This window comes from Chrysochloris asiatica, unplaced genomic scaffold (genome assembly GCF_000296735.1).
Source record: "Chrysochloris asiatica unplaced genomic scaffold, ChrAsi1.0 scaffold00041, whole genome shotgun sequence".
Taxonomy (NCBI): domain Eukaryota; kingdom Metazoa; phylum Chordata; class Mammalia; order Afrosoricida; family Chrysochloridae; genus Chrysochloris; species Chrysochloris asiatica.
In genome coordinates this window covers 15,273,168-15,287,325 of record NW_006408559.1, presented here as the reverse complement: position 1 = coordinate 15,287,325, position 14,158 = coordinate 15,273,168, and the positions used below count along the sequence as shown (strand labels likewise).

The following is a 14,158-nucleotide window of genomic DNA, read 5'->3' as shown; positions in this document are numbered from 1 at the left end:
CTTATGCACAGCAAAACGAAACACTACCTGATCCTGGGCCATCCTCACTACTGTTGCCACACTTGAGACCATTAATGCTGCCACTTAGCGAATCCATCTCATTGGGATTCTTCCTCTTTTTCTCTGACCCTCAACCTTTCCAAACATGATATCCTTCTCCAGTGACTGCTCCCTCCTGACAACATGTCTGAAGTATGAGAGACGAAGTTTGGCCATCTTGGCCTCCAAGGAATGCTCTGGCTGCACTTCTTCCAAAATGGATCAATTGGTTCTTTTGGCAGCCCATGACACTTTCAATATTCTCCTCCAACACCATAACTTGGAAACATCAATTCTTCTATGGTCTTCCTTATTCAGTGTCCAGCTTTCACATGCATATGAGGTTATTGAAAATACCATGCTTTGGGTCAGGTGCACCTTAGTCCTCAAACTGACATCTTTGCCCTTTGATGCTTTAAAACGGTCTTGTGCAGCAGATTTGCCTAATGCAATACATCATTTGATTTCTTGATTGCTGCTTCCATAAGTGTTGATAGTTGATCCAAGAAGAATAAAGCCCTTGACAACTTCAATCTTTTTTCCATGATAAGAATGTGTTTATTGTTCCAGTGGTGAGGATTTTTGTTTTCTTTACATTAAGATGTAATCCATACTTCACTTTCAGCAAGCAAGGTTGTATCATCTGCATATCTCCGGTTGTTACTGAGTCTTTCTCCAATCCTGACGCCACGTTTTTCTTCATATAACCCAGATTCTCTGATTATTTGCTCAACTTAGACATTGGCTACCTAAAATGAAGGAGCGATAGAGGCACGAAGTGGCTGGCTTACAAGGTTTCAAGAGGGAGTTAGTTTAAGAGTATGAAGGGAAAGAAAGAGTCCACACTGAAAAGTTTTTGTCTAGTCTAGATGGGTCTAGTGGAAAAAGATGGGGATAAAATTTGCATGATTCAATAGTGCATAATTGTTTTCATGACTAATTTCAGCTGTCACAATTGTAAAGGTAGAAGTTTCGTAACAAAAACAGGGAGTGGTTAATCTTACAGTCCAGAAACAGAGGACCCTAGGACCATGAAGGGAGAAAAGCACAAGCAGAATGCAGGCCCTTATCCAGAGAAGCAGCGACACCAGAGACAGAGGTAGAGATGGGGTCATGGATAGGGGGAGTGGCTGAGGACTCTAGATTCATGGGAAGAGAAGGACTAAGAGCTGGTGGCCAAGAGGCAGACTTGCAGAATGTGCCCTTTGGAGGTGTAAATTATTATATATGCCTGAGTGGTTTGTTTTTGTTTTTTAAGCTAAAGTGAATAGAGAGAACTATTGTTAACTGATGGTACATGGAGGTGATTATAATCATTGTAATGAAACAAGGTACATGATTTGTTGAATGTAAAATTGATAATCTGCCCTGTAAACTTTCACTCAATCCACAATAAAAACCCTTAAAAAAAAAAAAAAAAAAAAGAGGTGGTTTCGAACACTCAGTGAGAAATGCAAACCCAACCTGTGATTGTCAAGTTTAAAAAGAAAATGTTCTACATCTTACTTTGGAGAATACCAACTGGGTCTTAAAAGCTTCTGAGTTGTTATCTAAAGTATAATTATTGGTCTTTCCTTGTCTAGAGAAGAGAAAAGTGAATAAATCAATGACACACACAAAAAAATGAGTTCAATGACAAGTGGACCACATAAACTCCAGACTCCATGACCCTGAGACCAGAAGAACTAGATGATGCCCGTCCATTACTCTTACCACTCTGAAAAGGATCACAATAGAAAGTCCTGGATAAAATGGGAGGAAAACGGATGAAATGGGAAGCAAAATTCAAAGCCCAGACTTTCTGGTCTGATAGAGACTAGTGAAACCCCCAAGATGCTCTTAGTCCAATCCTGGAACTGACAGCTTCAGCCAAGTAATAGACAAGCCTAGAAGGTGAACAAGAACACCAGAGATACACACTCCATGGAATAATCAATCCTGTGAGATCAAAAGGGCAGCATTTTCCTGAGAGAAGGCTCAGACTGCAGGATGGAACAGTAAAGAAGGACGAATGGAAATGGAGAACCAGGGAGGAAGTGGAAAGAGTGTTGCTACGTTGTGGGCATTGCAATCAATGTCATGAAACAAAATGTATATGAATTGTTGAATGGAAAACCAACTTGCGTGGCAAACTTTCACTCAAATCACAGTAAAAAATTAAAAATGAATAAATGGATATTTTTAAAGGAGGGCTTTGGTGATATGATTGGTGGAGGGAGACAGCCTGGACAATGAAGTGTTTGGGGAAATATTGATCAGTCGTTGTTCAGGTTGCCAGAGTGCTTCTGTTAGTAGAGAATGATCGCTCTTCAATAACCAACAATGCAAAGAGCACCTAGAGGACTGCTCCACCCAGCAGCCCAGAACAGTGACCCCAGTCCCAATAGTCACCTCCCATAGGCACCCCCGCTGCTCGCATTGTTCCTGCGACACAGATGGATCCCCCGGGTAACAGTCAAACTTCTCCAGGTCACTGACGGGAAGCTTCCACTTAATGGAGAACTCTTGTCCCAGGACCAGTCCCTGGAGTTTAGTGATGGTCACTACCTGGGGAGAGAGGGCAAAGAAAGGCACAGTGATCAACATGTCCCTGTTGGTCTGAGGTCAGCATTGGGGAGCTGGCCAGCCATCTATCTAACTACTCTGTCTTGCAATATTTGGAGTATGACTTTTTATCCTCTGGGTCTTACACTTGATTCTCAAGAGAATTAACATGACTTCTCCTTGACCTTTCTGGGCTTGTGGGGCCATTGTGGAAGTCAATCATAGGTACTGATGGGAAGGGCTCCCATTGAGTTAGAGAGTACAGATCACAGGCAGAGCTGTGGTTGGTCAGCATTCCATCCCTGGGTGTTATGTTAATACTGTTGAGAACGGCAATCACGTGTAATAGCCCGAGAACCTTTAGAGAGCAGTGTCATGGGTCAAGAACAGTCCTACAAAGAAGTCTTGAGCTGTGAGTGCTGGAACCTTGCTCAATTTTCAGAATAGAAACTTAGGTACAGAGAGGCATCACATCTTAACCAAGATCATATAATTGGGAATGGTAGAGTTTGGAATTGAGCCCCATTCTGCCTAACTCTGGATACTCCTACCCCATGCTATGCTCATTGTTAAAGTGGAAGTGGGTTGGTCTAGGGAAGGCAGACCCCAGCACTTGAGGTTGTTGTTATTAAGTGCTGTGGAGTCAGTTCTAACTCATAGAGACCCTGTATAGGATTGCTAAGCAGTGACTGGTGGGTTTGAACCACTGGCCTTTCTGTGAGTCCGGTGCTTATCCTACAACTCCAACCAGGATGCCTGTACTTGCACTATTTAACTGAAATCTTTCATCAAAGATCACATAAAAGCTAATCGCTCACTAAAAGGTCCTTGGGTGGCACCCATGGTTTGTACTTATGAGTCGGGCTCAAGGTCAGCAGTTCAAAACGACCAGTTGTTCCATGGGAGAAAGATGAGGCTTTCTGCTCCCATAAAGACTTATAGCCTTGAAAACCCTATGCAGAGTCACTATGAGTCAGAACCAACTCCACGGCACACAACCACCACAGTAACATAAAGGCGGGTGGTTCTAGACCACTTCTGGAAGGCATTCAGAGCAGTGTCTATACAGGAAATGGAAGGTCATGTCTATGCTCTTTCCTTAAATCATCCTAATTGAGTTCCTGGTACTAAGCCTCAGGACTACGCTCTCTAGAATTCAAGAACCAGATGTGCCTTCAAGAGAATCAGAAGTAGCATGAGAGTTGATGGAAGTACCTGGACCATGTGACCTCTAAGTGCAGGTGGAAAGAGGCAGACAGGTCTTGGCAGAAAGTTTTGGGGTTGCACCCAGGTATCTGGCCCCTCCAGTTTGCCCTTTTGGAAACAGATCTTCAGGACTGTCTTTCAAGGCACCTCTAGGTGGGTTTGAATTGTCAACATTTCAGCTAACAGTCAAGTGCTTAACTATTTGTGCCAACCAGGGACCTCCTATAATGCTATAAAGGTAGCTTAAAACACTAAGGAAAGCAATTATCTCTCTGAGAGAGGGGACAGTATGTGGACAGAGTTGGTCAATGTGCTGAGCAATTTTCTTACTATGTTGTGTAAAGGTAGGTTTGTCTGGTTTTAAATTTGCTCAGAGTGTGCCTTCTCTCAGGTCCTTTCTCCGCGGTCCTCGGGAACATTCTGGGGCAGCCCCCACAAGGCCCCACTAGGAACATGCCATGTCTCCCTGTATTCTCCCTGGGCAGTGCTGCCCACGATGTCTGTGACCACAGTCAGAAGAGCCATCTAGAGGCACCTGGCCAAGCCTCAGGCCCAGGCTGTCTATACAAGCTTTGTGAGGTGGAACAATTACTCACCTTGTCTGAAGCGTTGTAGATGACATCTGAACAGTTTGAACAGGGAATGGGCATGTTATTAACTAAGACAGTAACATCTTTTGGCTCCTTGTCCATTCCCCAGATCATGATATAATTAAATTCAAGGTTGTCAGTATTTGAATAGTTATTCTTTACAATCTTTGCTTGTAGACAGTTCTGGAGGGAAAAAAACAATAGTGAGTTTCAAGACCAGATAACAGCACGTGCAATCTGTCTTCAAATAATGCCCAGTGTCCCTCTCTCCAAGGTATACAGCATCTCCTTTTTCTCTGAGGTTCCAAATGTTGCCAACAATCATCCCAGCTACTGAGAGTTTGTTGCCCTATCTCTCACAATCTTGTGTCTCCAAGTGAGATTTATTCCTGACTTACGGCCATCATCATCCATTGAGTCTATCACTGAGAAAATTAGTCCTGACCTCATGGACAACACCTTAAGCAGTAAAGATGGGATCCCACAAAACAACAGAAATGGTGCAAAAGTACACACAGAACCTTTGGAACACAAAGGTACAGACATCCCATACACACACAAAAATGCACTCCAATAGTTTTTTCTTCTAATAATAATGAATGTAAGTCCCACCATTTATGAATGTTTACTTGTATTGTCTCATGCAATTTTGACAGCAAACTATCAGGTTCATGTGATAAATATCCCCACTTTTCAGTCAATGAGACTGAGACACAGAGAAATTAAAAAACATATTGAGTTCCACCATACATAAAGAGACAAATATATATATATATATAACAGGGAAGAAGGTAAAACTGAGGACTGGGCTGATTGTTGATAAAGAAAAAGCAGTATCATGGAGAAAGAAGAGCCTTTTCTAAAAATGGTGCTAGTACCATTGGACATACTTGTACACTGGCCAAAAACTAACCTTGATCTAAACTTCACATCCTATACAAAACTTAACTCTAGATTGGTCATGGGCTTAAAAATAAAACTTAAAAAAAAAAAAAAAAAATGGAGACTTTGAAATCCAAAAGTAGAAGAACTCATAGACTTGACACCAAAAGCAAGAGTCATCTCATGAATAAGACCCATCGGCACTTAAAATGTTTGCTCTGTGAAAGACTGTGTGAAGAGAATGAAACCCGGAGCTACAGATCATGAGAAAGTATTAGCAAGCCACCTTTCTGGTAAAGGACTAGAACTCTGAAAACCCTGCAATAAAGAGCAATAATTAAAATCCAGTTTGAAAAATGGACAAAAGGTTCAAACAGATATTTCACCAAGAGGACATATGTTGTTGTTGTTGTTAGGTGCCATCGAGTTGATTCTGACCCATAGCGACCCTGTATAGGGTTTCTAAGGAGCAGCTGGTGAGCTTGAACCAAGGACCTTGCAGTTCAAATGGCTTTACAGTCTGGAACACTAACCCACAGTGCCACACCAGGACTCCAAGAATACATAGATGACAGGTAAGTATAGGAAAGGATGCTCAACATCATTAGACATCAGGAAGATGCATATTTAAACCACAATGAAGTACCACAGAAAAGCAACCAGATTGGCTAAAATAAAACAAGTGACAACATCCAATGGTGGTGAGGTGTGCCGAAACTGAGTATGCTTCTGAAGCAAATGCAGAACCATACATCTATCCTGGGAGATAGTTTGGCACCTTCTATTAAACTAATCACGCAACCATATGGTCCAACAACTGCACTGCTGGTACACTTTATTTCAGAGAAATGAAAGCTGTATTCACACACAAAGACCTATACACAAATATCCAGGGAAGCTTTCTTTGTAATAACCCCAACCGGAAACAGGTCACATGTCTCTCAATGGATGAAACCCAGAACAAAGAAACCCAGTGCTACCCAGTCGATTCTCAAACTCAGAGTCAATGATTTTTTTTTTTCCCAGAAAAAAAAGTTCTTCATAGAATTCAGGCTGCTCTGTTTTGTTTGCTGCCTTGAATTAGATCCAACTCCACAGAAACTGGTGAATCTACCTCACACTTTAACTTGCTTCCTACCTGGACCATCATTACCCAGCTTGCACTCTTCCCAACCCACACATCCAAACATCTATGAGCCAAAACCTCTAGCAGCAATCACAGAAGAGACACTGAACTTACAGAGGCCACCGAGAAACTGTACAGCAGATAGATCTCTTTGGTCACAGCGTCTAAAGAGAAAGACAGAAGCGTCGTTATCAGGCATGTGGAGGAGCCGGGTCATGCCTTCCTCTTCACATGGAAAACCTTGGCCATCTAGTTCTGCATATCCACCTTGTACCCTTTGTCTTCAATATCCTCCTCTGTGGCCTTCAGGAACATTCAACCTACCATACCCATCTCTCCACTCCCATAACACTTTGTGATGCCGTTGTTCTGGTAGTGAACACATTTTGTCTCGCATTACAGTTATCTACTTGTACACCCTATTTCTCCTACTGGACTTCAAAGGGCATGTTTATGTGTTACTCATTTTTATATTACCAGCATATAATGCAACAGCAGTCAATAAGCCAAAAATCCTAACTGAGCCACTTGATGTTGAGGCAGCTCTGACTCACAGCGTTTCCATGTATGTCAGACTAGAGCTGTGCTCCACAAGATCTTCAGTGGCTCATCTTTCAGAAGGAGACCAACAGGCCTTCCTTCAAAGGCACTTCTGGGTGAACTCAAACCTCAGCTTTTAGGTTAGCAGGTGAGTGCAAAAACTATTGACACCACCCAAAGACTCGAATAGTCAATGTTGTTGTTTAGGGCCGGCTAGTAGGTTCCAACTCATAGCAATGCTGTATACATTTCCAAGGAGCAGATGGTGGACTTGAACTGCCAACCTTGTGGTTAGTAGTACAGTGCTTATCCTACAGCACCACAGCAGGAATCGCCTATATTCATAGATGTGGTGCTGTAAGATAAGAACTGGATTGCTATCCTTAAAGTCTGTGGTTCAAATTCACCAGTTGCTTCTCAGAAACCCTATACAGGGTCATTATGAGTTGGAACCAACTCCATGGCACTTCACAACAACTACACTAATTCTGTGCAGACCATAAGCTTATGGGAGGTATTATATAGTGGAAAAACTTGGAACACAAATTAAATTCTTCTCCCTCCAAAGAAATAAACACAGTACTTTTTTTTTTTTTTCAACAAAGCTATTAACAAAATGTATCATTTGGTATTAGTAATGATATTCAGTAAAGAGAAGAATTAAACTAAATTCAGTTAAGTCTGTGGCCTTTGGTAGGATCAATAACCTACAAAGCTTGTCAATAGCATGCATTTGAAATTGATTTTAATGCATCATGTTTGGCTGACATAACCTAAACTCTTCGAATGCACTTTAACCCAATGATATTAAGCTATGGAGACAAACAAAGACAGTAGAGTTAGTTCCATAATGTCTGGCTCCACTAGGAGCCAAAGTGAGGGCACCATAAGAACGTCCACCTCTGGATACACCATTGTCCCAGTACAGCTCCCCCTTTGCTTCTCTCCTGTGGTCCAAGGCAATGACGAGGCTCAGGAAATTCTTCCGGCTGTAAAACAGTAAATATCAATTTTAAAAAAATGAAAAAGAAATGAAACTATCCTGCTTCTTGTCCCAGACAGAGATAACCCCAGGGTGCAATCCAGAAATAAAGTAGATATTAACATTTTGTGGAAAGATGGAAACTGGGTTTGAGCATGAGAAGAATGGTGGAAAGAAGATATTCCTGCTGAAACAAGGTTCTGTGATGATGCTAAAGATGGAAATTGATTGTTGCTTACAATGTGCCAGGTACTTTTCTCAGTGCCCTATACACATTCCCTCAGTTTACCCTCATCATAGCCCTAAAAAGTAGAACCATGGTCATGCCCAGTTGACCAAGAAGAAACAGAAGTGAGAAGTTACCCAAGGAAGCACTTGTATTCCAGTTGGTAGATAGACCCAAACTGTCTATCTCCAGAGTCTGAGTTCTTGACCTCCACACTGTCTTGAGTCTCACATGTTGCTGTTAAGTACCACTGAGTTGGTTCCAACTCATAGCAATCCTGTACAGTTTCTGAGGAGTAGCTGGTGGGTTTGGATCTCTGACCTTGTGGTTATCAGTCCAATGCTTAACCTACATCACCATACCAGGACTCCATTATGAGCTTTTTAAGGATTCCTGGTAGCACAGTGGATAAGTGATTGATTGCTAATATAAAGATTGTCAGTTCAAACCCACCAACAGGAAAAAAGACTTAATGACCCCGCTTACTGTAACAATTTCAGCCTAGGAAGCCCGACTGTATCCTCAAAGGCATCCCTTCATGCTTTGTGAATCTACATAGCAACTATCTCCAGCCCTGAGGAAGTCATCATGGATGATTATTTTAATAATTCCTATAAAGTAATTCCAATCCCAAACCCAAAGTCTTTGGAAGTAAAATAGAGCATAAACTGTCTTTGCCCCTTCTAACTGCAGACTGGGATGCCCATTCTGAACCAATCTTGACTAAAGGAGGATGGTTACTGGGACACTTTCCTTTTGCCCAGTCTCTCCCTGTTTGCTCTCCTATGGTGCCCACCCATTGGAGCTTTCAAGTGCTCCCTCCCTAGAACAGAATGGAGTGTACCTGGTCTCTGTGGTGGTGTTTGTGGTCTGCATGGGGACTATGTAGCCCCCTCGAAGGTGAAGTCCTATCTTATCTTTGGAGAATGTCATCTGCACCTGCTGCTTCCTCCATGGGATGGCCACTCCCTAATCAACAAAAATAAAACCATCAGATGACAGACTCTTTGGCCTTGGAGGGACCTTGGAAATGGTTGCATTCAGTTACCTGGTTTTAGAGAAGACAATATGGATGTCTCCAAAATGAAGTGACTTCTCAAGCCCTACAGGTAGTTAAGAGCAGAGCTGAGATCCACTCCACTTCATTTCCTTATATTGCACCATGCTGTGACTCACAACTGGGTTTTAATTCTCCAGGTGATCTCAGCCAAAGACCAGGACAAGTCCCAATAGCTGCATGGTGGTTAAGGTAAGGCAATAAATATTTCTAGACACCTATTCCAGGTATTCAAATATTTCATGGTATATTTGGAGAGGCCATCCTTGCAGAAAAAGTAGCCTTAGTCAATAAAATGTAAACCTTACATGATCCTACCCCAAGCTCCCAAGACTGTTTCATCCACACTGCCCTCTGCCAGAGGCAGGTCTTACCACCATAAGGACTGCCTCACTTACTGTCTCAAACTCATACCAGATGGCATCTGGGATGTAGGCACTCACTGGGTCCTCGTCCTAGGAACACAATGAAAATCAGTTGCCACCCTTCACAGTTGTTCTGGGCTGTCTTAGAGATGGATAGAATCATTCCTTTCTGAAGATGATGACTCAGAACTCCCAACTCAGAAAGGCTGAACGTTTTCCCCAAAGCCAGGAGGAAGCAGCACTCTAACTAAGATTCAAGTCTCTTTGCTTCAGCCCCTGTGCTTGATAAGAGAAGCAGAGACAATCTATTCACAGACATTCAGTGCTATGACAGGTGGGAGGGCATGGTGAGCCCCCCACTAGGCCCCTGCTGATTAGCAGGACCTGCAATGAGATGGTACAGCTGGAACACCAGCTACCAGGGTGTTGGACATGATTACAGGGGTCCCCCATGACATCTCCATCAGTATAATCCTGGCTCTTCCCCCAGACGTCCCTATTCACCTCTACCATGAGTCCCATTTGAGTAAGGTACATGTAGTCCTTCACACCTGCTCTCTAGTGAGACTCCTCCCATTGCCCAGCACCCCTCTCTCCCACTTTGCTCCTCTCTATACCATCCCAAGCCAACCCCTAGAGTACAACCTCTCTGGAAAAAGGGAAGCCATACAGATGGTCAACCCATACACACCAAGGAATGTAAAGCCCAGCTCAGTACCACAGCCACATGCTAAGGACATGGGTTTTAAGGTGATTTTTCAAAATAGAAAGCATTTGCTTATGGCACAGTGGAGCCATGAGTGACTGTTGTTTCATTTCTGCTCTCTTTCCCATTTATAGTGAAATGTAATCTTGTTGCTCAGTGCCTGATGTAGCTACAGTCATGGGGCAGGTGTGACATCTAGTGATGGGGCAGTTGTGACATCCCACCCCATTGTCTGAGTGTAGACGTACTGCATGTAAAACAGGTGTGATGAGGAGAGCAGGCCCCCATAGGAACTGCTCGTGCACATCCCAGGTGCTGGGGTCCTGGTAGAACCTGTAAAAGGAGAAGAAAGAACAGAGAGGTTGATGAGTCCATCAGTACAAGACACGAGCTCAGAGTGTAGCAGCAAGGTCATGGGGTGAGATTATGATCCAGAAGGGAGTCACATGGGTCAGCGAACTCACTCATGCAGCAGAGGTCGGGCCACAGTATCCCCTCGCGTGTGAGCGCAGTAGAAGAGGGTGTAAAGGTAGGGCAGCAGCATGTATCGGATGTTCAGGTAGTGCAGGGAGGACAACAGCAGCATGGAATCAGGTCCAAAGGATGCCGGGTCCTGGTCCTAGGAAGAAAGAGGCATTCACTGGACATTTCCACTGTAATTTTAAAGTTCGCTTCTCATATGAAGCTGTCTGAGATGAAAGTAGCTATGTTCTCCAACCTAGAAGATGTAAAGGCATTTCCAGATTCAAAAAGACCTTAGTCCTATCTCTTCATTTTACAAATAAGAAAACAACACCAAAGACAATATAACTTTTGCAACAAAAATTGTAAGCAAGTGGAAGAGTTGAAATTTTATTGGAGTCTTCTGAGGCCAAGCTATGAGAAACCCAAAGTGTGAAAGTAGCCTCACAAAGGTTCAATGGAGATGAAGGGGTTATGGTGGGTGGGGCTCCACTCTGGATATAACACTTTCATCCAAATCTCTCCCAATTTATTTTATATGTGGAGAGTTCTCAAAGATATTTCCAATGGTAATAGTTATCATAATAGGAGGGGAGAGTTAGAAGGGAATGGGGATAAAGAAGAAGGAAGAAATTGGGAGCAGGTTAGGAACAGGGATAGGAGGAGGAGATGACACAGGCAAAGAAGAGGGAGGCAGAGAAGGTAAAAGAAGAGACAGGGAGGAAGAGGAGAAGGAGAAGAAAAGAGGAGATGGAATAGGAAGTAAGGAAGACGTGGAGAAGGAAGAAGAGACAGGGAGGATGAGGAGAAAGTAGAGGAGATGAGGAGGAAGAGGAGAAGGAGAAGGAAGAAGAGACAGGGAGGATGAGGAGAGCAAGGAGGAAGGTGAGTCTTCAACAGTAAAGCCAATCAGTATACACACATCCCGTTCTCACACTGACACTCTCATACCTGCCTTTTAGGTCAGTTACCCAAGATTTCCTATCCTGTTTGGACTTCAGAACAACATGTAGTATTTTCCTCAAATCTTCTTCGAGAACAAGTAGATTGGACCACTCAGGAAGTTTGCACCATTTGGGGGAGGGGACCTTACCATGAATCCAGGCCCGTTGTGATTCCTGGATAGTGGATAAAATGCTCCAAGCTGCATCCATCTTCTGCAGAGGGCCTCTGTGGTATTACCCTCATAACCACAGATATTGGCTCCTACCTGAAGAGTTATCACACAGACAAGCACAGGGGTTAGGGAGAGACCTATATGTAGAGGGAAAAGAGAATCTTATTCTGCTTCTCCCATGCTCAAACAGGCCCCGGCCAAAATGAAGGACAAGTAAGCATGCATTACATGATGGATTGAGGAGGAAGACTGAGAGATGATGAAGACATTGATCCTTGTATCAAGGGCCTTTTCTCATATTCAGTTCCTGATTTCACACTTTCCAACTCTCTGCTGCTCTCCTGGTGGAATTGTTCTACGATGGCAATACATTTTACTCCTGGTCTCTTTTTTCCAATCCCAGAGAGTCCCTGAATGCCAACCCAATGATAAAGTTCTATTATCCTAACTTCAGGAGGCAGCTCAGACACCTTATGTTGTTGTTAAGTGCCATCCAGTCGGTTCCAACTCATAGCGGTCCTGTATAAGGTTACTAAGTTCAAACTACCAACCTTGTGATTCACAGTTCAGTGCTGATCCTACAGGGCAACACCAGGACTTCAGAACACCTATACAGAGTGTTTATTCCAATTCAAATCCCAGTAGAGCATATGCTCCTTAACAGTAAGGCACCCTTAATGGCTGGTGGTGGAAATAATGTCAAAGAACAAAGGGTTAATGTTCCTTGGTTGGAAATGAGGCTCACCAAGGGGATTCCAAATAGGTTGAACTCAAGGATGCTAGGAATGGACCACCGTAGGTCATTCCATGTGGCTGCATTGTCCCCCAACCAGTGACCAGCAAACTTGCCAGAGCCAGCAAAAGTAGAGCGGGAAAGGATGAAGTTCCTTGTACTTGAGAAGACAGCCTCCATGGCCCTGAAAAGGAATGCATCCGGCTGAGTGTCAGATGAAATGTAAATGTCTAGACTTCACCTTATACATCAGGCAACAGTAGGCTTCCCAATGAAATTGAGAAAAAAAAAAAATATCTCAGTGTCATGAGGCACCAACTGGCAAAATTTCTAAGCACTTCCTACCCCCTTTGAGTAAGACAGTACAAGCCTCTACATTTCAAATCCTCCAAGGAATGTCTCTAAACTTGTGACTTCCTTATTTATGTTTTCTCCATCTTGGATTTGGTTGCATTTTGGCCCTTGGTTGATACTAAAGTGGAAACAAGTCTTTGGTCCTTGGTTCCATCTCCTCCCTGGAGTCAGTTTTTCCAATGCCACTTGCTTCCACACCTTGATAACCATAGTTTATCACAATGCCAGCTCAAGTTGTAACTGTGTCCTGCTAACAGAAGAAGGAAATCTGTATGCCAAGGGGTCCCAGGCACTTGGGCTCCTCTCAAGTTCAGAATTTGTTATGACCAGCTCTCAATGTTAGCAAAGCTTATAGTCTAAGCAACATTGTATCAATATAAACCACTAATTCTCAAAGGATGACATATTATACTCTTTAGACCGTTAAAAACAATAAAAATAGGGAGAACAAACAAGATGGTGGACCAGGTAGACATGTAGTGAGGAGATCCATCAACAGCAACACAGAATACTGGTCCAAGCAGGCTCAGGGAATGGTCCCAGAACTCTGAATCATATATAAAGCAATATTTAGAAGGTTGAAAGGCTTACAGCTAGGGAAATTTGTAACAGAAGCAAGAAACCCGTTGCTTTCTAATTCAAGATGCTCAGTTGCTCCAGGAGCCGCCATCTTGGGAAAGACCAAATGGGGGAAGCATCAGAGCAGCCACGGATGCCTGACAGAACCGCTGAGATAAAGGTGTGGACATACTTTATTTTTGTATCTGTTCATTGGTCTCTCACTGTCTGTGCACATCCATTCTGGTGACTAGAGGGGGTGCCTGAGCAAGTGGACACTATATCCCCCACCCCCAGTGGGTTCTACTACGCATGTGCACAGATCTTCTTGAAATTTAAAGTGACAGTTTCCACTTAAAACTAAACAGCAGTGCAAAACAACCACAACCAGACCTGAACTGTTTATCACTAGGAAAAAGGCCTGAGCAGGGATTGTGGAGCAGGATAGGCAGACTAAAAAGGAAACAGGATAAAAAGTAATTCCTGAGTTATGTCATAATGACCAACAGTGGCATCTTGAAATTTCTCAGGAAGAAGATTCAAAAGGAAAGGCCAACTCCTGATCACATCTACCTAGAGGCAATCAGAAAGCATAAAAAAACAAAAAACAAAACACACATCCATCTAAGTAATGAGGCCACAGATAACTCCTGAATATAAAAAAACAAAAA

At 43.1% G+C, this 14,158-nt stretch overlaps 1 protein-coding gene across 1 annotated transcript in view; it reads right to left on the bottom strand.

Moving 5' to 3' along the window:
• LOC102839681 (maltase-glucoamylase, intestinal-like) overlaps nt 1-14,158 on the bottom strand; it is a 152,074-nt gene that overhangs the window by 43,325 nt on the left and 94,591 nt on the right. Inside the window, exons 13-21 of the mRNA XM_006861260.1 lie at nt 12,588-12,759; nt 11,819-11,935; nt 10,728-10,882; nt 10,512-10,596; nt 9,591-9,647; nt 8,980-9,104; nt 7,828-7,916; nt 6,502-6,551; nt 2,431-2,586 (exon numbers count right to left, since the gene is read on the bottom strand). Coding sequence (XP_006861322.1) covers nt 2,431-2,586; nt 6,502-6,551; nt 7,828-7,916; nt 8,980-9,104; nt 9,591-9,647; nt 10,512-10,596; nt 10,728-10,882; nt 11,819-11,935; nt 12,588-12,759 — 1,006 coding nt within the window. The remainder of the gene's footprint in view (nt 1-2,430; nt 2,587-6,501; nt 6,552-7,827; nt 7,917-8,979; nt 9,105-9,590; nt 9,648-10,511; nt 10,597-10,727; nt 10,883-11,818; nt 11,936-12,587; nt 12,760-14,158) is intronic.